We start from the raw sequence: 24,717 nt of genomic DNA, 5'->3' as shown, positions 1-24,717 counted from the left end.
GCAAGAGATTAAATTGAGTTAGAATGTTTTATCTGTGTATGGCATGTAGCAAATAACTATTGAATCCTCTATAAACAGAGGTTATCCTGACAAATAAAAATGCTTTCTTTCAAAAACAGGAAAGGACAAATTTACACTTAGAATTGAACAGGGCTAGCTCACTGGCTGTGCACTACTTCTTCCTGCCCAGCCTGTGGTCAAAAAGTTATTTTTGTTTCATTTCACACTTACTGCTATAGCATTTCAGTTGTCTTTATCAATTCATCTGCATTTTGCAAGAAAAGACTGAAACAAAGCAGGTCTAAGTGCAATCAAGGAGGACACCAAAACAAGTAGAAATGTCTTGCAAAAGTATGTACAACCGGAAAATACTGGGAAGTTAACAAAAAATTTAAAATTCAGACTGCTTTCATCCTGGGATATAAAAGAGGATAGAGAAATTTAAACTGAAGATTAAGATAAGATTAAAATGCTTTATGTAATTCTCATATACTTGGAACTCTTGCAAAATAAATTTAAAAAAATTTGCTTTAATGTTAGTACAGCACATATTACAACCAGCGTTGCTATAAAGATGTTTTAAAGACATGCTAACAACACGTGTGCAATACAGCAACAAGGAACTGTGCATCTGATCAAAATCTGAAAGCTAAGTTGTATTAGAAAAGATGTCCTAGTTTATAAAGCAGTAAGTGACTGCCTTTAAAAGTATTTTATGCTGATGTTGCAAAGACCACCTGTCTCTCATGATCGTAGAAAACATAAGAAACAAGCAGTGTAAAAGGATGCAGTCGAGATGCTGGTGAAAGTGACTCACTGAGGGGAGCAGGACTGGGAGCATTGGTGTGGCCTCACACAAAAGCTTATTTTCAAGACAGTGGCCAATAGTTTATGCTCTGCAATTAGAAAACTCTTTCACCTGAGGAAATTGATACCATTGTGTGTTGGCACTTGCAAGCCTGTGCTGCAGCTCTCAGCTAGCTGGAATCAAGCCACCAGCACAGAACAAACCGTATCCTTCAGTAAGCACAGCACTGGACCTCAGGAAATAAAACCTCCTGAAAGCTGGATCTTTTGGCTGCATCAACACAACACCATGAACTTGGGTCAGGGCTGGACTGCATCTGGCTGGTAGCAAGGAAGATTAAACATGTTCTGCTTGTAAAAACATACCTATAAAAATGTTATTTGTGAAATCAGGGCTCAAATGTGGATTTTTTGCTGGACCAGCAAATCTACAAGTGATAATGTCACTGCAGAATTACACAGCCTTGTCTTAGGAAAAAGAGATTTAGCCACTGACATCCCAAGTAGAAGAAAGAGTGGTACAATGGCTGTCTGTGACTTTGGGGGCCACAGTGCTCTGGCCTTTACTGCAGAAGGCCAAGGAGGCTGTGTCAGAAGTTCCTGCTGCATTCAGTTCTGGTTGGCTAAATATCAACATATTTCAAATAAAGCTGTATATTAAAAAAAAAATCAACTTCTGAAACTTTTTTTCAGTAGTGGTTAACTCAAGCCTTTTATTTTTCTGGGCTACAAAAGAACCTTTGTATAATTTTGCCTCCAGCATTTCTTCTTTAATCTTTAACCTCTGAAAAGCAAAAGACTGAGTTTCTGGAAAGGGACTGAATAACTAAAAAAACATTTCTTATTAAAAGTAGATAAGTACCCTGAAAGACCAAGAAATATATATTTGAAAGTAATTCCAGATTCAGTAGCCACATGCTTTTCAAAACCTATTAAATGTTTTGTACAACCCATCAAAAAAAGGTCCCTTTTCTGGTTTTGTACTAAATATTTTGTGCTGGAAATAGATTTATAAAGCAGTGTGAAGTCTGAAAATATACTGAATCAATGCTTTATAATGTGGTCCGAAATTAATAACACAATGCAACAGGCAAAATTTTTTGGCATATTTTTGGCATATTCTTGGCAGAGACCAAGAGTATGTGACATATTCAGTCATCAGTCATCAGAATAAAACTATTTTGTTCAAAATTTGGAAAGTGGTCCTCTCGTCAGCACAATTTTTAGCATTATGCCATTTCTCACAGAAGGAAGAAAAAAGCCTTAGAAATGTCTGGTCACATACAGAAAACTTTTCGAGGTCTGCTACTAGATCTGTGCAGATGTATGAAGGCTTAGCAAATTTAGCAGCTTGATGGAAGCGAAACAAGTCCTAAAAATGTTTCATCTTGTCTCCAATGATTTCCAGTCCATCTTTTGGATGTAGTTCTTCCATCAACACTTAACTCCATTCAAGGACCTATAATCTTTGTGTTCCCCTCTATGCCCATTCCCGTTTGCTATCCAAGACCATTTCCTCACGAACACTCCACTATACCACATAGCTTTATCTGTAAGCCCACAGGACCCTTTCTTTTTTCTTTTTTTTTTTTTGGAGATAGAAACTATTCATATTCACCTATAATTAAGTCATATTTCATGCAGAAAGCATGAAAGTCAGATACACCTAGTGCTGTGGGAAACACACATTAGCAAGCCCCAAAGCCACTTCTTCCATAGTGATTTTTCATTTGACCTGTCAGTTAGACTGCTTTTCCTATACTACCTAGCATACTCTATGTATTACACACAAAATTAATTTTGTTGCTCCTAGCCTAAAAAAAAAAAGCCAGGTAGATCCAATATGTATCTTACTGTTGTTTTTTAAAGAAGTATGATGCTAATTGAGTATCAAAAGTGTTATAATTCTTTTCATGTGAAATAATTCATAAATATTTCTAAGTATTCTTTTCATACTTCCTATGAAATTGAATTCTGCAACACTTGAATAATGGGAGGAAGCAAACACAATCTTTTTTTCATTCTTAAGCTAGTAGCTCCCATACCTTTCCTAGCTTATCTAATCACAAAAATCACGTCACTTCAAACAAGAGTTCTCTAACTTCACGCCTGTGATTCAATCCAAAGATACTGCTGGCTTGTGTAATAGATAGCACAAATGGTTAAGAAGGTCAACCCACCGCTATTTGCTTAAAAAAAAATTATATGACCATCCTTACATAGTGCCAGTTTATTACAGTTAACAATTGGTTATCTTAAATGTTTCTTTGAATGTATCTTACAATATCAGAGTTGAAACTCATGATAAAAACACATGAAAGCTTGTAGAACTCTGCGAGAAATTTTGAGGCAGAGATGTAAGTGTAATAGTGTTCAAGATAAGTATCATTTGCCATTCAAAGGAGGGTTTTTTTTGAGAAGATGGTAACTGGTGACTTGTCACTATATAACGTGGCCTACATCTTTCATAATGTTAGCATATTAATATTGGGACTAAGGAAAAAGAAAGTCCTGAATACTCATGACACGGATGATTCCTTTGAGTTGGAAGAAATCACTACTTGTCAGTGTTCAAATGTGAATTCAAAAGACATTGTCTACACATTTTTAAGTTTCTCTTGAATTCATACTTTGCACTTGTTTTTTTCCTTGCCAGCTTGCAAGCTGCCTTTGAAAAAAAAGAATTTGTCAAAAATCAGAGAAAACTGCCAAGCACTGCAGACAAATTATATGCACTTCTGAGGGTAGATCTATTGCCGCTATGCTGTTATTTACATATAAAAAATGTAAATAGACTTTAACAGAATGTGAACCATAGCACCAAATAAACCTCAAAACAAATCACTCTATCTAATAAGTCTACACATCACAAGCCTACCCCATCAAACTTAAACCCAACTACCCATAAATGCCCCAGGACAGAAATTCCTTTCTAACATTCCATTTCAAACATCACATTATGTGATAATCTGAGAACTGATGCAAAAAATGTCTAACTGAAAACTTGTGTTACTATCTCCCTACCCGGACAGCAAGAGTGCTCCCTTCTCTCCCTGAGAAGGGACACCTCTCAAGGTTACTCCTTGAGATTGAGAGATTCCTTGCCACAGTACATTCTCAGTGAGTGAACAACAGCATGCTGAACTTTGACATCTTAGCTAAGTGATATGAAGGATTGATTGTGCACATATAATCCTTTACACATAACCATTGACCAAGTCTGGGACTAGAATTAGATCTGGCCACACCTAGATTTCTCTTTGAGAAGAGTTTAGAAAGCAAGGGGGTCCTTTCTGAACCTGATGACCCAATAGGACAGTCTCCCTGACAGTTTAATCTGTCTCTCCCTCTACGATGCAAATAGTCAAGTGTACTTTGACATTAAATCTTGTGAAATCACCATCGCATTTACCAATGAATTTTGGCAATTCACTGTTTTATATCAATAAAATATATGACACTTCACTCGTAAGAGTGAAGAGCATCACTCCATTTGCAACATGGATGAAAGGCAGTTATTTTTTTTGTTTACTGGACTTGGTATTGTTATTCTTCATTCTCCCTCCCCCCATATGTTGTTTCCAGGGGTTGTTGGCTAATTTTTCGCCAAGTCTTAAGTTACTATCAGAGTACAAATGCTTTGGTGGCAATAAAGACTTTCTGAAAAGCAGCAAATTTTTTTACTTCTTTACTTCACAATGACTAAAAAATTTGTCTTTCATTGCCTTATGCTAAACATTATCATTGGCTTGCTCTCAACTGAATCAAATATCCTGATATGACCATCTCACACCCAGCTAGGTAGAGCACAACAGAACTTAAATCCAAGCCAGTTTCTACATATTACAGCAAAACCATAGTTTATAAAATGCATCAATATGAATTCAGTTGTGACACAATTATTTTTTTTGAGTGCAATGGAAAGGAAAAGATGGAATCTTACAAATATCTAGATTTTCCTTTGGTCTTATACAACTCTATTGTGCAGTGATTTTGGGGCGAAAAAACCCAAATGCCAGCAGAAAGCTTGGCCAAGCAAAAATGACAGACCCAAATGGGGGATAAACACACTTCAGAATAAAATCTCAGATGTGTATATTAAAACAAAAAAATCAACCTGTAAACTACAGTCAAGTTGTATAGAGACATGTTAGCTATTATTTCTGATAATAAAGCATCTATGATAATTTTTTATTGTAACACAACAGAACATTCATATTTTTTATCTGAGCCATCTTCTAGTAGAGCAAGAGGGAAACAGTATGTTTCTGTAGCTTCTTATGTCATGGTGACATAAAATAGAATTCTGTTTCTCTGTTTCCAAAACATATTCTCATACTTCAGCAAAAACTTGAAAACTCTAAAATTTAAACTGGTTCTTAGCACTGAGGCTTAGATTACTTTTCAGATGAACTTGTTCTATAAAGCTAACAGGTTCCAGAAAAAATGTATATCAAAAGAATACTCACAAAGCTGAACTCCATTTAAAATGCACCGGGAAATACTACATCAGTCTAACATGGAAAACACTTTTCATAATGTAAGTATCCTATTAAAGTTTAAAACATTTTTTAAAATTAAATAATTATACCTGCAGCTTTCTGAGAGCTAAACCGGAGAGTAAGGGATGAAACCTACTTTTAAAAAAACAAATTTTGAAAAGTTTAAAAATGTTTCACACAGAGTTTTGACTGAAAAAATGAATCATCATCCATGAATCCATCACCTTTTTCCTATTGCATATGTTAATTGTTTGCAATGAATCAACTTTATTGCCAATAATATTGTTTAAGATTTTCTTTTTTTCAAACTTTTTCTCTTATTGGTAACCAGAAAAATTACTACAGTGAGAATATAGTTGATACAAGATTGCTACAGGCAGTAATATAAAGGAAGTCACATTTTTGTTGAAATGCTGGAATTCCACCATGAATGGTCCCCAGATTCTAGGGCTCTCACACAAGGTCAGATGGAAGTGCCTCTTCATCCCCAACTGCACAGTATTGACATGCCTGAAGGGAAAGCCAGTGCTGTCCTGCAAGAGCATGGTGCAGCAGGCACTGCTTGTTTGCACAGATCAGGTCTGACCCGCTCCCAGCAAAATCCTGAGCCCGTTTCAAGCATGTGTCATAGGTAATAATGGTAGTGACTCTCTATTAGGACATACGAAGCTCTCCTGATTTGAAATTTATGACTGCTCACTGCTGAAAGAGAAGATAATCGTCAACCAGTCTGTCTCCTTACTTGTCTCTACCTACGAATTGTTAACTGTCATAAGAAATCTGTTATTGTACCGGACAATTAAAAAAACATGGTTCTGTGATAACATAAAGTTTACACTCGTAACTGAGTTACTAAGCAGACAAGAATGTGAGACTGCAAATTGCCACAGTGGTCATTAAATCCAATCTTCCATGAACTTCACCACAGAAGTTAAGTAACAGCTACAAAAACCACCACCACACACACATCATGAAAGACACTGCACCCTAAGAAAAACTGAAGATCAGCAATAAAAAAGTTTGTTCATTTGGACAAAAGAACCACTGGCATTGCACTAGGCAATTCATGTATTTTTTTTTACTTAAGCAGCTTTACTCCTCTTATGGTCTCAGACAATCACAAGGACTTTCACAAGCTTGACATTTTATTTGATAGTAGCTGATCTCCAGTCTACCTGTGAGGTGAGCATAATGTACAGGCGACAGATAAAACCACACTTTCTGTAAACAAGTTCATGGAGCAGTAAGTCAGGAAATGGCGTACAGTGTTCACTTGAGTTCATCAGAAAAAAAGACTAAACCAAAATGCCAGCTTCGCACTGGTATCACTCAGCTGAAATAAGCATAAAAGATGCACCTCCACTGTACTCTAGAAACTTATTCCCCGAAAGAATCATGTGTGACATGTTTGGAGGAGAATATGATCAAGATTATTGTCATTTCACACTGAAGGTAGGAAATAAAGTAATTTTAAAAACTGCAGTAAAAGTTTACAGATATTTAATATTTTTCTTTTAGGTGGTATATTTTTATAGTCAAGACACCTTTTTTAATTAAAAAGTTAATAAATCCTCCAAAAGCTAGTATACCACCATGAATTACCAATACTGATTAACAACATACTGAAAACTTCAGCATAATATGCATCATCAACTATATCTACTTAAAGACTGTGGCACTCAAGTACCAGTAACAGTATGAACATCTCTTTTGTTGTACCATTGCTACAATTGGCAAACCAGTTGAAAGCACTGCAAAATTAACCCTAGATCTTTTTACTGCAAATGTTTTATCAGTCAATAAACAATTCAGGGAAATTTGGAACTAGTCATGAAGAGATTATAAAAGGAACGTTTGTTTCCACCCCAAAAAATTAAAGCTGTATCCTAGAGGTAGGAAAACATCCTGTTTTTTAGATGAAGTTTAAGATAGAGTTTTCTACATGAATTACTGGCACTAATAACTTACATTTCCCACCCACAGCACTGAAGTACACCTATGATTTTAAAGATATCTGTCCAGACCAGGCCTGTTCTGAAAGTATCCTCATGGTATCTGGACTTCCATAAAGAATCCATCACTTTTTCTTTCAAACACCTGATCACCTACACAGAAGTACCATGGAAGTTTATTAGTGATGAAATTTTACTTTCTTGTGTAGATACCACTTTGAAGTTTTGGCGTTAAAAGTTACTCAGTCTTCTGAAGTCAACAGGACCTGTGAGTGTGAAGGACCTTCTAAAAAGGCACAAATGAACCTCATGCCATCACCTTATGTCCCACAACACCCCTCTTGCCTTTATCAGGCACCTAATCAATGCATTTTTGTATCATTAGCTCAGATGCATCATTAGCTAATCCCTGTCTGACAGCAGCTCAGTTTTGTGGTGTAATCTGGTGTGTTTGTTGAGATGTGGTGTGAACAAACGTGCTATGAATTGGACGGATATAAACAGGGCAACACAATACTCTTCTAGAATAAAACCAGCAAGTGCTCTGCTTCTGTTCCAAGCATGGGGTACAGGACTGCTGAATTGATTCCTATCTGTTGCTGGCAACTACATAATATTTTTCAGGGGAAAAAATTCCATATAAAAGTGACCTTTAGCTCAGATTTTTTCTGACTGCAAGGCTGTTCCAACTTCTCATTTTTCCAGTAGTAGGAACTTTCTGCTCTCTAACATACATTATTTCTTGCCAGTTCTTATGTCAAAATAAAAGTGCTTAAACTAGGGAAGAACAAAGTAGTTTAAAAAATGTTCTAGAAGTTAAAACCTCATTTTCAAAATACTAAGGCCTAAAGCCTTAAGCATTTTTCAGTGACAATTTCCACACTCTGCCCCCCCTCAAAAAAAAAAGACAATTAGAAATTGTCTTCAGAATTAGGAGAAGTTAGACTCATAACTGTCAGCATTAATTGCCAAGATTAATTTTGTTCTTTCTGAATACTTAACTTTGTTCTCATCAGAAAACACTTTGTCTAAGAAGAAAAATACACAGAACCATGCACATCTACACTTGGATAAAACATATGCAGACAGCTTGAAACAACTCATGCAATCATAACTCAGTTGTTTACCAAGATCATAATGTTTGACTGTGTATTAATAAGAGTTTTGATAACTGATTTCTGAGGCATTCTAAAGAAAAGGTTTAAAAACTTGTCATTTGAGTGATTTGACTCACCAGTCTGCTTATCTTTAAAAACAATCCTTTAGTTGAAATGACTTGAAAAACTGTGAAAAACCACCAACTGTTGGTGGTTACATATTATCTGTCTGTCTCCTTTTATTCTCACTAGGCACCGCCCAAAACCTCTGAAAAGTTTATTTCAATCAGCTTCTGTTGGTTTTGTTGTTTGTTTGGTTTTTTTTAATGTCTGACTAGGAATTTTTACTTGGGTTATCATACATATTGCCAACATGACACAGTGAGGTATTTGTTTCACAAAGCAATTATTTTGAAAAAGATGGTGGCTTTCAGACAGGTACGAAAGGAAAACCAGTCCTTCACGAGCCTCAGATACAGCAATGACTCCACGTGTGACACTTGTGTAATAGGCTTGTCAGAAATTAGTTACTCCATAGTGACAGGATTACCAAGGTCTCAGTATCTCAATTTCAAGGCTCGGCCTCAAGGCTCAAGGCTCCTCTCCCTCAGATACAAAGAACTTAATCACATCAGCTGGCATCTTACCCTCAACTGAGCATGAGTTGTTAGAACTGAGTACAGATATTTCAGACATTCACTGCATCTCTCCTTAGGGAAAGAGTCACATACCCAAATCAGCACCTCATGTTTTCCATTAAACCATAGCTTTTCATCTTCCCTCACAGCTCTGGAACTTGGAAAAGTTCCCTCATGAGACAGCTGCTCTTTTTCTGGCTCTCATCACTGCTGTCCCAGTAGCTCCTACACACAGCCTTGCAGCAAGGGCAGCCACTGCCCCAGGAGACTTCACTGTCCTGGCAGAAAGCTGATGTTCACCCAGCACTGTTTCTCCAGAGTCCACTTCAGTTTCTCTTAGACACCCTATCTCAAAACAACAATTTCCACTCAGGAGAGGAAAAAATTATACAGGATATACCAGTTTTCTTTAGCAAATGGGAATGGAAATGGTATTATGACAACTATTTGGGCAAGATAAACAAATTAATTAACTTCTCTCACACCTAAACTAAACTATCTAAAACACTTGAAGCCACTTGAAGGCTGAATGCTGCAGGTCAAAGAAAAGGCAATTTTTTTCAACAAAACCTACTGCAGCTTTCAGAGCATCAGAAACCATTGAAGGTTATGTCCATGAGCATTGAACAACTGTCAGACATTCTGAATTTATCACTTGTTACCACTACTGTAAACAAATCTTTGAGTCCTGAAGATAGTTATCAACTCTGTATCCCAAGACATTCCTTCAGTTACCAAAGCAACTACAAGCCAAGAGTCAAGTTAGCTTTTTTCTTACCCCCCCGCCATCTTTGATACAAGCCCTTTCAGTAAAAAGTCTGCTGAAGTTATTTTTTCTGAGCAAAGAAAAAGGCTGCATGGGAAATAATATGCCTGTCTTCAAAAGCAGATTTCCAGCTTTCAATTATTTTCCTGTCAAATTCAGATCAAAAGTCTGAAAATTGCCTCCCTCATCCCAAGAGGTGTCATACCTGAGGCAGTTGTAACTTAGCTACCTCAGACAAAATATAATTTTTTGCTTAGACAATGGGGAGTTGTACTTACCAATGACACAATGACAGAAAAGGGAGCACCTTTAGCCTTAGTGTTAACTATGGAACAGAAAACGGTCTTAAGCTGTGTTATCTTCTGTTCCATATGACTCCTTAGAGCCCTTAGGCTCTTTTTTCACTATTCCCGGCTTGGCTTTGACTAGAAATTCCATTTTGGACCAGAGAAAACACTTCCCATCAAGTCTGGTATGTACATTCCTAAAAAGGAGGGCTGGTTTCAACTAATTAACATTCTCTAATGGAACAGCTATTTCACCAGAGGATTCATTATCAGTTCTAATTTGACTTTTAAGTAATTATTAGAGCAGCATGACAGCAATTACATTAGCTGTGAAAAGACAGCAATAAATTAGAGACTGATACAGCAAAAGCTAACAAGAGCTGGCAGGGCTTGAAAGTTGCTGCTTCATGTTGCATTTCCCAGAAGACACTGACTTGGAAGAAAGGGCTGATCTTACACCAGCCCCCACTCTGTTTCTTGTACAGCCCTTAAGTGGGACAAAAGGAAGAATTATTTTCAGACAACAGAGTATGATTTCAGAGACCTTTTCCTCATGCTTTATTTTAGGCTAAGGCACCTTAGGAGACAATTTTTTCACAGAAAAGATATACTGGATTTCTAAAACAGTCAAGTTAAGAAGTTCACAGAGCATATGCAGTTTCGTTGTTAGATTGAAGACATTTCTTTCCTTTATATTCTCTATCGTGCAAGCAGTTATCATCAAATCCAAGTCAATGCCCTACTTGAGTCAAGCATAAAAAATGTGGCAGGACTAAACATTACACTTATTCAGCAAGTCTTTGGGCAACTGTCACACAAGAAGCTCCACAGCCTATGTTTACTCTTTCTACTGCTGAAAAAGCTCAGGCTCAACCCACGTCATAGCCTGATTTAAGAATCACAGTAATAATCACAAGACCAAACTAGTTAAGCATTTTCTTAACCCTAAATTAGCAGAACAATGAGTTTTCAAAATACTATTTTTCCATACAAAATCTGATTAAAACAGTCTCTAAAAGCAAGTTGTGGCTCTTACAAAAGAAACAGAGATACTGAAAAATAATCTAATAAAGCCCTGTCAACCGTTCTCTGCCTACTATCTGCTAAATCAAATCAGAACTAAAAAATCCTAAATTCTTAAAGAATCAAAACTTTTATCATTCACCTTGTAACAAGTTACAGGTGTATAGTGAACAAGAACTGAGAAGGGAATGATTGCCAGATCTGTATCATTTCCCCCATTAGCAGAGCTTGAAGAAACTTTTTTTTTTTATTCACCTAAACCACCTCAGATGCACCCAGCTCCTTTAAGAACTTAATTCTAAAAGAAACATTTTATCTTTTTTTTAAAAAAGGGGGGGTGGGGAACTGATAAAAGCAACTGGTATATCAGAGACCAAGGAAAAAAAAATCAAGTCTGAAGTTTTGCCGTATCTAAAAAGTACAGAGATAAGTAGTTTTTTGAAGTCATTCCTTCATTTTTTTGTTATTATGTGTCTTGCAGGAATTCTAATTTTATGTTATAAACAAGGATTCCTAATTGCAGACTTTCTAATTGCTGTTCCACATTTTAAAAATTGCTTTCTCAGATCTTTTGTAGAAGAAATAGACCACACACTGTAGAAATGTGCCTTCACATAAAAAACCAGCATAAACATTCTGAGAACATGTGGTTGTTTTTTCTTCTTTCCTGCAAAACTAGGTAAGTACTCCTGTATGAAACAGGCTTGTTTTCTTTAAAAATAAAGCTATGAAAATCTCAAAAAAATTTGAATGGAATAGGTGATCTACAAGAGATCACATGCATAGAGGCACACTTTTCTGGATGGATAATGCAGCTTACAGAAAGAAACTGGAGAGGCTCAAGACATAAATCAGTCAAATGAGAAGTGAGGTATAATATACCTCCACAGAAATAGGCAAACCAAGGTCAGCAGCCCAGAAGTTAAACCAAGATTTTCAAATGGTAGGTTAATTTTAAAATTCAGGGCTATTTAACCTATGAGAGAACAGTAGCTGATGAAAATTACCTCAGACATTTATTCACATGGCTTTAAAACCATCAAGCCTAGTCCCATCACAAATTAAGCTGAAGAGCTATGGGCTCTTGTTACAGTGGTGGTCAGGGAGTGGTCCAAAGATAATTTACTACTAGCATTTTACTTACACAAGGGTGAAGACACGACGAGGGAGATGAGGAATCCCCTAGATCAAATACTGTTAAATGCTTTGAAGTTTTACTGGAAGATTAATCTTTTATTTTGCTTTTTAACTAATAGGATTATTTTGGTCTGTAGCTGGTGGTGACCTCACATTTTCCACCAAACTTTAGTTGGTAAACAACCACAAAAAATTATATAATGATAAACGGATTCAAATGCCAGAAATGACAAAAGAAACTGGGGCCTGCTCCAAAGTAGGCATTATTAGAGGCATTATGGCCTAAAATAAATTTATTGGCATCACTGTAGAGCACAGCAGGGTTCAGTATCAATCTGATTTCACTTTTTAAAGCTTTCTTCCTACCAAATGTAACAAGCTTTAAGAAATCCTACAATGTGTATTCATTTACTCTGAAAAGTGAAAAACTGGAAGCTAAACCATATTACTAATTCATAGAATTATGTTAGAATGTAATCAGAAACTAAACTGAGACACTTCAAAATCATTAAATACTGTTTTCAGTTCATGCACTTTTAGTTTCAAACAATGGACACAAAAATATTTTCCCATGGCTCTAGCACTTCCTCCTTTAATCTGCAGATACCATCCATCTTCTGTGAAAGTGTCATCTGAGCACATATGCTAAGGTCTGCATTAAGAAAGTCTGTCAATATAGACTTTTCAACTAATCAAAACTCCTTGAAATGTGAAATATAGTAGCAACTCTGGAACTTGGCCAGGTCAAGCATCTGCAACTAAACACAACCTACTTTCAATATCAAGCCCTTAAGCTGTTTCCTGAAACAGGATGCATTTGTATACATAGTGATTGTATATTTATTTTACTACAAAAATGGCTACCAGAAAAAAAAAAGTCCCACCCTTCCATACTTTGGGCAAGTCCACATGTATTTCTTTCAGAGACTTAGTGACATGATAGGAATAGCTAAAAAAATAAAAATACACAAAATGTAAAGTCAGGACAGAATTTTAACTCTAAGTGCAAATAATTCAAAGAATCACTATTTTCACGTTTTCTTACCAGATGTTTTCAGTTCTACCTTAGAACAAATATGCAACAAAATGGCTGCTTCTTTTCCTGAATGATACACCACAGGCACTAAACACAAAACTGCCATTGTAATTTTGCAGTACAGTAAAAACTCTTCATAATTTCTGGCTTAAAATGGAATAAGTGGAACCAGTTTGGTCTGGTAAAACAGCAACTCATTCCACAACCAAAGAATAGTCTGATCTGTCTCTCAGTTTGCTGAGAAATAAACTATGGATTTGTGGTGTACTACAAATTTGAATGGAAGTAAATGTAAATGTAAACAATGTAAACAATTGTTTCAATGGGCTTGCTTGTCTTCAGAGAAAAAAGAATCACAGGGCTACAGCTCTAATATAAGTTCTGTTCATGAATTCTTTAAGATTGTGTGGATGGTGGGAAAAGGGAAGATGGCTTTTAACTCAAAACCAGTTCTCTATTAAGAAGTTTAGACTGAGTTTTCAGCTAACAATAAATAGTATTAACTGCAGAGGACTGGCACCCATCAACATATGGGACTACCCTTAAAAATGATTTCCTAAAACTATTCTACCCAGACTAAGAGTTTCAGTGGTTTTATTTTTTAAAGTTCCACTGTTATGTCACTTTCCATATTTCGGAAGTCTTCCACAGCTCCTGTTCTCCACCTTCCACCACATTTAAAAAAGGAATCCTTATTTACACACAGAAACCACACCATCAAACACTGGTTTGAAACAATTCCCTCACAGGTTATGTCTGAATCTGAAAACAATTTCTGCTTCCTCAGCCTAAGATTTATTGCCTAGTGAAGAAACAAAACTCTTTGTGGCTCTCAATACTTTTAGCAGATCTAATAACTGAAGAAGTAATTTTGACTTTTACAGTTGCCATTATTTTAGGATGAAAACTGATTTATAATTTCATAACCTTAATTTCTGTATCACAGCTTATGTGTATTTTTAAAGAGGTACCTAAACAGAAAAATACCGGATTATGACATTAGCTAAAGTGTTTGTTGTCAAAAGATTCCTCATGGAAACTAGGGTCCAGCTTTTGTAAGCCTTTTCATACACTTTCTCAGAACTGGCTGCTAAAAAATGCCAATTTAGCAAAATACAGTCAATGATACCTTGTTAGCCTTTAGGACAATCTCACAAGGTAACAGGATTCAAAAAGGTAACTTAAGTGTGTGACTGAGAGTCACATTTCTCTTGCTATCTACCTACTATCATGTTAGGGAAAAGCTTAAAGGATCTGATTTCTGAAAGACTGCTTCAAGTGTTTCACAGAAATATTTAAGTGGTTAGACTCATAACACCACAAAAAGCCCTAAGAAATGATGCTGACCCCATTCCCTTGACACATTCTAGGAAGAATGGCAACTTCCTAAGAAGATCAAGCACAGTTTTGATAGGACTTGCCTGAAGGAGTTTACACTTGTTTTTCAATAGTCTTTTCAAGCACTTGAACAGAAATAGTCTGACACGAATTTCTCCCTCTTAGTTTATTATTTTTTCATAAACACTCCACTAAGCTACCAGTCTGCCTTAATATACAGACTAAGCAGCTTTGGGGAGCCAAATTAGTTTCTTATACTGCTGGAGGTTTGCGATGTAACTTGCAAAAACCAGTCTGCTTCAACACACATTATAGAATAGATATCAAGTAGTGTGCTCAGCAGAGCTACATACTTTATGTGTATACTACTGAAAACTTATAATTACATGTCATGGAACATCTGTACACAGTATTTAGGAAGGGAGCGCCTTCAATGTCATTTCAGCGTGACATGGAAAAGAAACTGTGGAATGAAGTCACTGTCATCAATCTTCTTCAGAGCTAGACTCGTCCTCCTGGTCAGAGAGCTCAGCCACAGGAAAGCGCAGGATGGCTGCCACCCCTGTCAGCTGGCCAAGCTGCTCTCCAGACACATGAAGGCTGGAGAAAATGCGCACTGTGCCCATGTTCTCCCGCACACTGTCTACCAACTTAACATATCGGGCACGCGTAGCCACATCCTGGTGCCGAAAAAGCTCATCACTGATCAGCAGGGTATCAATGGCCATGGCTTCATTGGCCTTTTCCACATGTTTCAGGCCATAAAAAGCCCGGTCAGGCTCGTGCTGCAGCATTTTATAGAAGTCATCTAGGGCTTTGACCTCACCAGCTGCCTTAGTGTCAGAAAGGCGGCTGGTTACGGCTGGGTCGCAGAGTGCTTCCTTCAAAGCGTATTTATGTCCTGAGGAAGAGTGGACCTAGAGCAAAAACAAAGTCAGAGGTTTGGTGTTTTCAAAGAAAAAGGACCATTTTTTTCATTAGCCAATCACAAATATCTTCCACTATACATAACAATAACCTTGACAGTTATTTGAGGAAGTTACCTCCTTCTTAAAACATACAAGATTCTTTTCTTAAGGGATCTCTCCTGCAACCCAGAACCTACACCAAATCCCTTAAACTGCACTTCAAGAAGCACAAAACAAAACTGTTTCACTTATTCAAAGACTGCATTAAATATGCCCACCCCGAGGGAGGGCTAGTTGAAACTAAGAAACTAAGATCTAAGCCTCTCCGTTTTAAAGCATTCCAGAAAAGGCCTCTTAAGACTGCAGGGATATAGTGCAAAGGCATTGAGTCTTGCACAGTTGCACGGCTATTATGCTTGCAAAATTGTGAAGTACATTGAAACTTCTCACACATACTATTACTTCCATACTACAAATGCAAAAGGAGGCTCCTTGGTGTGCTGGTCTTCTAACGCTGGGACCATTAAGTATCGGGACACACTTCACTCACCCTGCCCCCAGCCCTCTGCAAGCATAGATTACAGGCCTACTCCAACTTAAAAATTATACAACTACCCTTATGAAAACTCATTTTAAGCTCTGAATTTGCCCGCTTCATTAAAGGCTAAAACCTCCACCCACTCAATGAGATGATGAAGAAACGGGAAAAAATGCCATGATCTGCATAACCTTCAATACAAGACTAAAACCAAAGTTAACTAACCTATACCACATCCAGGTACTTTTAAAAAAAACCATCTCTACAAAGCTGTTATTAAACGTGCACACTATACAGCATGACAGAGTAACAGTAGAGTTAAAGTATTTTCCAATTTGTACTTCACACTTTACATTATTTATATTCATATAAATATGCCTTTATAGGGAGTTCCATATATTTAATGCTTTCTCTACTCCACATTAAGGTATCCTGGGGGGGAACCATCCCTGTATCACGCATAACTACCTTACAATTTGAGAGGTATGAGATGAGATTCCTTATGATGCTCAGTAAGAAATTTATTTTGTCTAGTAAGAGCCTTATTTCCCATGTGACTACCTTTTACTATCACAGACAGACAACTCTCAAGTTCGTTTTCACCCACTCTGGAAACTGTTTAGCATCTTACCTGTAGGAACTTGGACCTGTTCTCCAGCAGAAGTTTATTGTCAGTCTTGACTGCCTGCTGGAACATGTAGTCACAGAACTGTTCCCGCACGAAGCCCGGGCTTGCGACCAGGACGCACTTCACCACCTCGAAGTTGATGTGCCGCTGGATGGCCTGCATCACCTGCTCGTAGAACCTCTCCAGAGCGCGGTCGTGCTGGCTGCAGTTCCCTTTCCTCTTCCGGGGGATGTTCACCTCCACCTTGGCGCGGGTAAGCGTCATGCTGGGGGTGACCAGGCAGACGTGGGCCAGCCCCTCCTGCATGACCACGGCGGCCACGTCGGCGCTCCAGGCCGGGTCGCAGGCCTGCTCGATGCGCTCCAGCACCACGCTGTCCCACTGCTTCTTGGCCAGCGTGAACTGCCGGTTGGGCTCCAGTTCGATGGTGTGGTAGGCGCCCATCTTGACGTACTCATTCTCCTGGATGTTGGTGCCCTTGACGCGCAGCTGGCAGGCCTGCGAGTCGAAATCAATGGCCTCCACGCAGAGGGTGAGCGTGGTGCGGACGCGGTTGCTGCCCACGCTGCCCGTAGCCGACTCAGTCTGCACCTTGCGGATGGTGGAGGCGCGCAGGCTGTCCCCGACCTGCAGCAGGTTGTACGTGTGCCACATGTCCTCGGGCTCCTCGGGGATCAGCGTCACCTGCCCCGCGTTGTCCTTCTCCAGGTCCTTCCTCACCAGCCTCATCCTGACGGTCCCCGTGCCCCGGAGGGGGATCCCCTCGCTGTCCCGGACTCAGGCGCGGCCCCGCCGGGGCTCTTATGGCCGCTCCGCGCTCCCGCCGCCAGACCCTCGCCCTACCCTGCACAGCGCGCACGCGCGGCGCCCGCCGCCTGCCCCCCCATGGCGCATGCGCGCACACCCCCCTCTCCTTGCAAAGGCGCCGCCGCGGCGTGCGCTTCCTCACCTCCTGCTCGGCCCCGGCGGGCCTGGCGCATGCGCAGGAGCGGCGGGAAGGCGCGTAACCTGCGGGTGGATGGCGGGGCTCCGTCCTGAGGGAGGAAAAGTCCCTGAGGGGAGCGGGGAAAGGGACTGGGAGGCAGCCGAGGTGCTGCGAGGGCTGGAAGCTGGGGTGTGTTCCCGCTGCTGCCTCGCGGGGAGCACGGCGGGAGGGAGTCGCGACGGCGCTGGTCCGTCCCTTCCAGCGCTTCACAGCGGCACCTCAGACTCCCGAAGGCTCCTAACGCGGCCCTTCACGTTTCAGAAGAGGAGAAAAAAAAACTTAAACCCGGCAAAACCAAGCAGATGTGGAAAGTTGCGGGTACAGATGAAGAAAGGGACAAGCGGCATGGCGATGGCCGATCCCCTGGGCCGGGTCAGCGGGTGCCGAAGTGCCCCGGAGGCCTCAGTGCCACCTCCAGCAGCTGCTGGTGCCGGGCTAGGGCGGCCGTCACCGCGAAATGAGAACCGGGCACAGGAAACATCTAAACCTGAACTGTTACTTGGACGCTGCTCTTAAACTGAACTCCAACTTTAAAAGGTTTTGGTTACATTTGCACGAGTCTTGACGGCTTCCTGCATCTCAGAGCAAGACAGCTTTGAGGTGCTTCAGAGACAGATGGGCACTTTTCAAATGAAGCTTGATGTCAACAAATATAAGTAATATGCCTTGAAAAAACACAGTTCCATTAGTTCAATGCTACTTGCAAAGAAACTGGACCTGAACAATCACTATGCAATTCATTTGCAGCCCAGACAAATTTAACAAGCCAGAAATAATAAAAAAATTGTTTCATTATACATTAATATTGGAGAAGAAAAGGTGATGTGAAGACATCAAAGCAGCCTTCTAGTATCTGAAGAGGGCCTACAGGGAAGCCAGGGAGGGACTTTCCATCAGGACCTGTAGTGGCTGGACAAGGGGGAATGGGTACACATGAAAGAGGGGAAGTTTGGCTTAGATAATTATGGAGAAATTTTTTACTATGAAGGTGGTGAGATACTGGAACAGATTGCCCCAACCCTGGCAGTATTCAAAGCCAGGCTGGATAAAACCTTGAGCAACCTGGTCTAGTAGAAGGTGTCCTGGACATGGTGGGGGGGTTGGGACTAGATGATCTTTAAGGTCTATTCCAACCCCTTAAAATTCTGTGATTCTAAGTTCTGTAGCTTATTTTTGAAACAGCATATGACACTAAAAATTCCATTTCAGAATGAATGTTGCAAATTTAGAAAGAATAAGTAAAAGAATGAAGAACAGAAAAGACAGTGCTTGCATGAAGAATGATTAAAAAAAAAGAAAAATTGAGAAAGTAGGCAAACTAATGTGCCCTGATAAGTGTGTCTGGGCATCTGGAACAGGTACATTAAGTTTAGAATGACTACACAATTTGATAACAGAAAATTATGAGGATGTCCTCCTACAGATGAGAAGATGGCAAATTTAGAATGGCTAAAAGGAAGTTTCTGGTTTCCATTATCTGTTTTTTTGGGAAAAAAAAACCAAAACCAACCCACTGTGGATTATGGAATTTGCTGACTTGGAAAGGCTTTGGAGTCAAGGATTTAATGAGATAGAAGGCTACTGTGAGCAAAAATGATCCCATATCTCCCATTGTGGTGTGCATATAAATTTCCCTGAAGTATCTAGCACTAGTCAGTTGTAACAGGACAGTGAACTCAGATCTGGCCCAGTAATGTGTGTTCCTTGTCTCTAAGTTTGATACTGGTGTAAAAACAACTTTATCAGATATTACATAATAGAATTTATTTATCAGACCTCACAGTCTCTTCCTGTGAGTACACGTGCTTAACTCTATTAGTATGAATAGTTTCACAGATGGAAGCTGGACCACCCAAGGGAATATAACATAAGCACATGTATAAATAACTGTTTGTTTAACTTGAGCTTGTTCATACTAATAATTTTGCATTAATGTTTTAATGCAAAAACAGAGACAGAGACCCACTGCATTCAGCTTTTCCTAAGGAGTTCCTTTCACATATCTATGTAAATGCCACAGGTAAATTTATGGCAAAATTTCTTCTTTACATTCTTTGCAATTATAAAATCACAAGTGTTGACCTCATGCTGTTCTTTCAAGGAAAAACAATTGTAGTGCGTATTTACCTTCCACATTAATATTTATTTTACTTTTTATTCTTTTACTGCTTTATATGTACAAACTTTTCTCTGCTTATGGTTCCAGTCAGATTTTTACAAACAGCCTCACATCTTTGGAGATGTGATATAGTTTAGATAAAAGTTGCAAGTTGGCATCCAGTACCATTTAGCAGAAAATAAATGTTTATTTCATGAAATCAGATTACTCGCTGCATTAAAAACCCCACAGCAACACAAACAAACAAACAAAAACCAACCCAAAGAAAAGAGCAACTCTGAAATAAAGTTGTCACTCAAAATATTAAATTGACTGTTGTAGAGACATTTTGAGATGGGCCCTTTCTCAAATAACAGATTTTAATATTTATACAGGTATGAACAGTGATCCACAAATACTTGGTGGCCACTGTAAACTTCGGTGATATGTCCACAATCAGCAAGACCATTGTAAACTTACAGAGGAAGATATTTAGTAGTGATGATGCTTTGCCTACTCTTGTAAAAAGTACTGGGTACTGCTATTTGTTTATGTCAAAGAATAAGCAGTAGAATAAAAATATTTCCAAAAATTTAGAGACCATATAACTGTAATTTTTTAGGTTCATACTAATTTTGCTAGTGTCAGGGAGAGAGATGTATTTGATGTTGGTAGAGCCAAAACAAGTGGGTACTTTTAACTCTGCGAATGATTTTACATAAAAGTTCAAAACTGCATAGCCTGTTCCCATCTTGATAGAAGATTGAAACTATGAATAGAACCTAACAGTTTGCAATGCATTACTTTTAAAAAACAATTTTATAGGTACTAATAATTGCAGCAATTTGGCATCCATTTTCAGACCTTCTTAGGCATAGTGCAAGATAAGATTAAACTGGTGATAGCATATCTTCACAAGGATTTTGGAGCCATGCTGGTTTCCTAAGATTATTTTGAAAGCATCTGAGACACACTGTCCTATGTCTTCAAATCTTGATCAACTATTTTATGAAGATGGGTTATATACAGATTTTAGACAAGGGTAGGTCATGTCCATAGGGACCCCCTCTCCCCTATATTACAGCCACTTTAGCTAGACTTCAAGCAAACACGCACAAGTTCGGGATAAGAAAAGCTAGTGGGAAAGAATCTCAGATATAGGGGGAAATCTGCTGGGAAACGTTGGATGTTATTGTTCCAAGACCAAAGGAAAATAAAAGATAGAGAAGGAAACTGGGGAAAACATTTATTTTGATGCTTTCCCTTTATCCTGTGTCTGTCCTGACTGTGCAGACTCTGAACAGAGACCACTTCAATTTCTGCACACAGTTCTGTCTGTATCTATTTATCTTTTCTATTATAAATACAACATTACCATCACCAATAAGAAGTCCAGGAGAGAACCGGCTTTCCATAAAACTGTAAGTGAAGAAGCATTAAGAAGTAGTGGAACCCTTTAGACTAACTACTTCCTTCCTTGTCTGTTGAAATGTAGGGCTGGAGAAAACTTCAGCAGATCCCTAGTCACTTCTCTCAGGCCAGGTAAAGTAAATATCAGCCATTCTTTACGGCTGTTCCACCAACTTCATCAGAAGTCTCAGTGAAGGAGATTATGCAGGGGGGGATTTTTGGTAGCCTGTCCTAGCAATTCATAACCCAAAGAGTAAGAAAGTTCTTCTGAATATTCCCTAAGGTTTTTGCATAGTGAGTTATGTTGATTTTGTTTTGTCCTTTGTTGGGCACGGAGAACCAACTATTCATCAATATCTTTGTAAACTAACATATGCGCTATAGAAAGTCATGATTGAGCACTCTCACAAAACAAAGAAAACATTGACATTTAGAAGAATATTCTTAGTATAATACTTTGATAAAAAGATGTATTTGAAATGCTCAACACTTTACCCTTAGTTTTCTTGCTATTAGATAAGCAAGCCTAACCCATTTAGTCTTTCTTCATAGATCATTTTCCTCAGCCCTTATCAGGCTTGTCACTTCTCTGTGCACTTCTGTCTGCATCTGTTAGACTTCCTGTACTCAAGATTCGCAGAGCCCTCATCAAAACCAAGCTGAATTAAAAAAGAATAAAAATCTGTATCAATACACAAATGTGTATCATACATCTCTACAGATCTCCTTTATTCTAGATTGTTTTTGTTTGCTAGGGCCTGCCAGATTATTGGCCTATTTTTTTTTGCTTTTTAAGGAAGAGTAGCATGTAATTAATTTTTTAATTCCGCTGTAATTCTAAAACTCCTTGTCCAAATTTTTATGACATTTTGACTTGTTTGTGTAGAACTATGTCTCTTATTTATTTGAGCCAAGTTGAATCCCATTCCTGGTATCTGTAATGCCTCCTTTTATTTCTAAGTGTATTCTATTTCACACCAACTTTTTAAAAAAGGAAAAAGCCCTGCCACCACCAAAAAGTAATCATCTAACAGATTTGGATGAGACCTACTTCTGAAATGTCTTGCTATCTGACAAGTAAACCTTTTTGTCATTACTGGTGAATTATATGTCAGCAGTACCAGTGGCAACTTAGCAGCTCTGAAGGGAAATTGTGGCACACAAAATTGTTGCCACTTTACAAAGCCTCCTTCTGTGAAGGAACACAAACAAAAGCAGGTTTTGAAGTATATCACTGTGTAATAATAATAAAGACAGCTATGAACAGTGGCTAAACATAGCACACCAAAATGCTACATTCAGATTTTCACATTTTCCCGTGTCTGTTCGTTCTTGCACAATAAGCACAAAGGGAAGAGGTGAAAACTCTTGTTTTGCCTTTTCCCCACTTACTGCTGCCTGCATGTGGACAATTCTTATGAAACTGATTTCTTCCTCTGTACTGCTTCAGGTTCACTGTGTGCTACTTGCCAGCGTGAGAGCTGCTGGGGAGTTCAGTGTCCAAGTTTGCAAGCACAAAAATCCCAGCATTGCCTTAGCCTCTTTCCCACTTCTTGGATTCCCCTGTTTTCATATCCAAAATGTTACTGCAGACTGACTAGCTAGGGAGATTGCTACTTGCTGTATTCATTTTTCTAAAAGCAGTTAGTTCCTTAACAATAAACCCCTAAAAGGAAATATTACATAGTTCATGTCTGGATGGACTCATCTTTCTGAAGTGAATTGAGTGTAATTAACTGCTTCTTCACTTCCCCTTTTACTACTCAGAAGTCTGAGAGCCAAACAGAGAAAAACAAAGTCTACCCTAATTAAAAACAAACCAAACCCAAACAATACAACAACAAACAAAAAACCCCCAAACCAAACCAACCCAACAACAAAAAACTCAAAACCAAACCCAAACAAACTTGTTGGTTTGGTTTTTTTTTTTTTTTTTTTCCAAGCCAGATTCAATTACACCATATGTTCTCAGCCATTCATCCTCATTTAGCAGCCTTCCCTTACCCCCCGGATTCTAAAATTGGTTTAGGGATTAAAGTTCCCAGAGAGAAGCAAAGCGAGGAAGTCCCTCACGACCTGTGGCTGGCGGGCAGCTCCGGGAAGGGCATTCCTGGGGCAGAGATCGGGGACAGGGGACGCCGTTTCGCCGGTGCCAGCACCCACTGAGTACTTCCCTGGCAGCAAGGCTGCTTACGGGACCTGGGTCTTCAAAGAAAGGCAGAAAAGGGGCTTTGTTTACCTGTCAGCATCCAGTAGGAGGCAGCCATGCCAGGGCTCCTCTGAGCCCGGGGCTGGGAGCCCGGGTGGAGAGTCGCGGTGGCGGGAGCGGTCCTGCCGCCGGCGGAGCTGCGCTGCCGAAGGAGCTCAGTGCTCTGCACCGCCCGTCCGCCTCGCCGCCGAGTTAGGCATTTCCTGTTTGTTATTCGGTCTTTACGTTTGTTTCTTCGCATCAAGAAGAATTTAGCTTCCTGCCTGCACACAACTTTCCTCCCACCCACCCCCCAAAGACCTCTGAGCTTTGGAAACCTCCCCGAAAAACTAACCCGGCTCTAGGATGTACAAATAAAGCCAAATCTACCCCACTAAGCCTCCGGATGCAGCTCTTGGAGAGCGCAGCAGACCTTAAAGGGACATCTTCACGTTCATAATTAATAAGTGTCTCCCGCCGGCCAGCCCCCCTCCCAGTAGGACAGGAGTGAGCTGGGTGTGCTACACAGCCGTCGTCAACAGGAGAAACGCGTCGTTGAGGTAGGGAGTGTGTTTGGCTGCTCAAGTTTAATTTCTCTGACATCACCCCTTAAAAACGCACTCTACCGCCGGTCATTTGCCTGCAAGAGGAAGCCAGCCGTCCCCTCCCCATTCTCGGCGGCGCTGGGGATACAGTAACTCTTCAGTCAGTGGACGGTTTTCTCGAGTCTTTTCATCCTCCTGTGCTTTGCTGCCTAGAAGAAATACCAGACGGAAATGCTACCTTTGCCCTCGTCTGTCGAACGTTTGCATGGCATCCCTGCCCCCAGAATGACTTCATCAATAAACAAGTGAATAAATCGCAAAGGTAGTAACCAGCCAGATTCAGGGCAGTGAGTAGGGATTTTCAGAATTTGTTGAACACTCAGGAAAAGAGCAATTTTGCAGGACTTTTTGAGTTTACCAGAATGATGCTCAGGAGGAGTGACGTCCCTTCAGCAGTGTGAGTTCTCGCACTGGAGCTGGTGAAAAATCATGTTGTTGTTGATAAAACAAGAGAACCCATGGTCCCTCAAGTAAGAAAAAGAAAAAAAAAAAATAAGGATTTGGAGATCTTGGTATGTCTAGAAAAATCCTCTCTTTTCCTTGACGTGGAGCAAAGCATTTGGTGACTAAGTGGAAGTTGGTGGAATTTTGGCAAGTTCCTCTGAGGCTAATAAACTACAGCTTTTAATCATCACTATAATAGCTGAATGCATCTTCCAGCTTCTGTCTTAATTTCATGAGAACACTTTGGGTACACTTGTAGATCTGTGGAACTTTTAGAAAACAGTGCACAATTCAAAGCTGGTTTTAAGAGCAAAGATTCTCAGTGGAACT

General features: G+C 39.4%; 2 protein-coding genes across 3 annotated transcripts in view; both read right to left on the bottom strand.

The window, feature by feature from the left end:
• Nucleotides 1-23,662, bottom strand: part of ITGA1 (integrin subunit alpha 1) — a 71,769-nt gene extending 48,107 nt beyond the window's left edge. Inside the window, exon 1 of one of the 2 annotated variants that reach the window (XR_003539845.2) lies at nt 23,390-23,653. Coding sequence is in view for 1 of the 2 variants with exons in the window: in XM_027716339.2 (XP_027572140.2) it covers nt 23,390-23,600 (211 nt within the window). In the remaining variant the exon portion in view is untranslated. Of the gene's footprint in view, nt 1-23,389 lie in introns of both variants that reach the window. The other variant, XM_027716339.2, reaches the window with a different exon arrangement.
• PELO (pelota mRNA surveillance and ribosome rescue factor) lies at nt 10,579-17,401 on the bottom strand. The gene is made up of 2 exons (XM_027716340.1): nt 16,661-17,401; nt 10,579-15,500 (listed from the first exon to the last, which is right to left on the bottom strand). The coding sequence occupies exons 1-2, from the start codon at nt 17,384-17,386 to the stop codon at nt 15,069-15,071; spliced, it is 1,158 nt and encodes a 385-aa protein (XP_027572141.1). The 5' UTR covers nt 17,387-17,401; the 3' UTR covers nt 10,579-15,068.
• Nucleotides 23,663-24,717: the final 1,055 nt, after the last annotated feature.

Source organism: Pipra filicauda, unplaced genomic scaffold (genome assembly GCF_003945595.2).
Source record: "Pipra filicauda isolate LSUMZ 115617 unplaced genomic scaffold, ASM394559v2 scaffold81_size6448238_pilon, whole genome shotgun sequence".
In the NCBI taxonomy this organism is placed as follows: domain Eukaryota; kingdom Metazoa; phylum Chordata; class Aves; order Passeriformes; family Pipridae; genus Pipra; species Pipra filicauda.
Note: the sequence above shows the minus strand (reverse complement) of the source record. Positions and strands in the feature narration are given on the sequence as shown.

Excerpts from the sequence above, each read along its gene's own strand:
- PELO (XM_027716340.1), bottom strand. The coding sequence starts at position 17,386 with ATGAGGCTGGTGAGGAAGGACCTGGAGAAGGACAACGCGGGGCAGGTG. Across the intron at positions 15,501-16,660 it reads ACAGGTCCAAGTTCCTACAG|GTCCACTCTTCCTCAGGACA; the intron begins GTAAGATGCTAA and ends TTTTTGCTCTAG.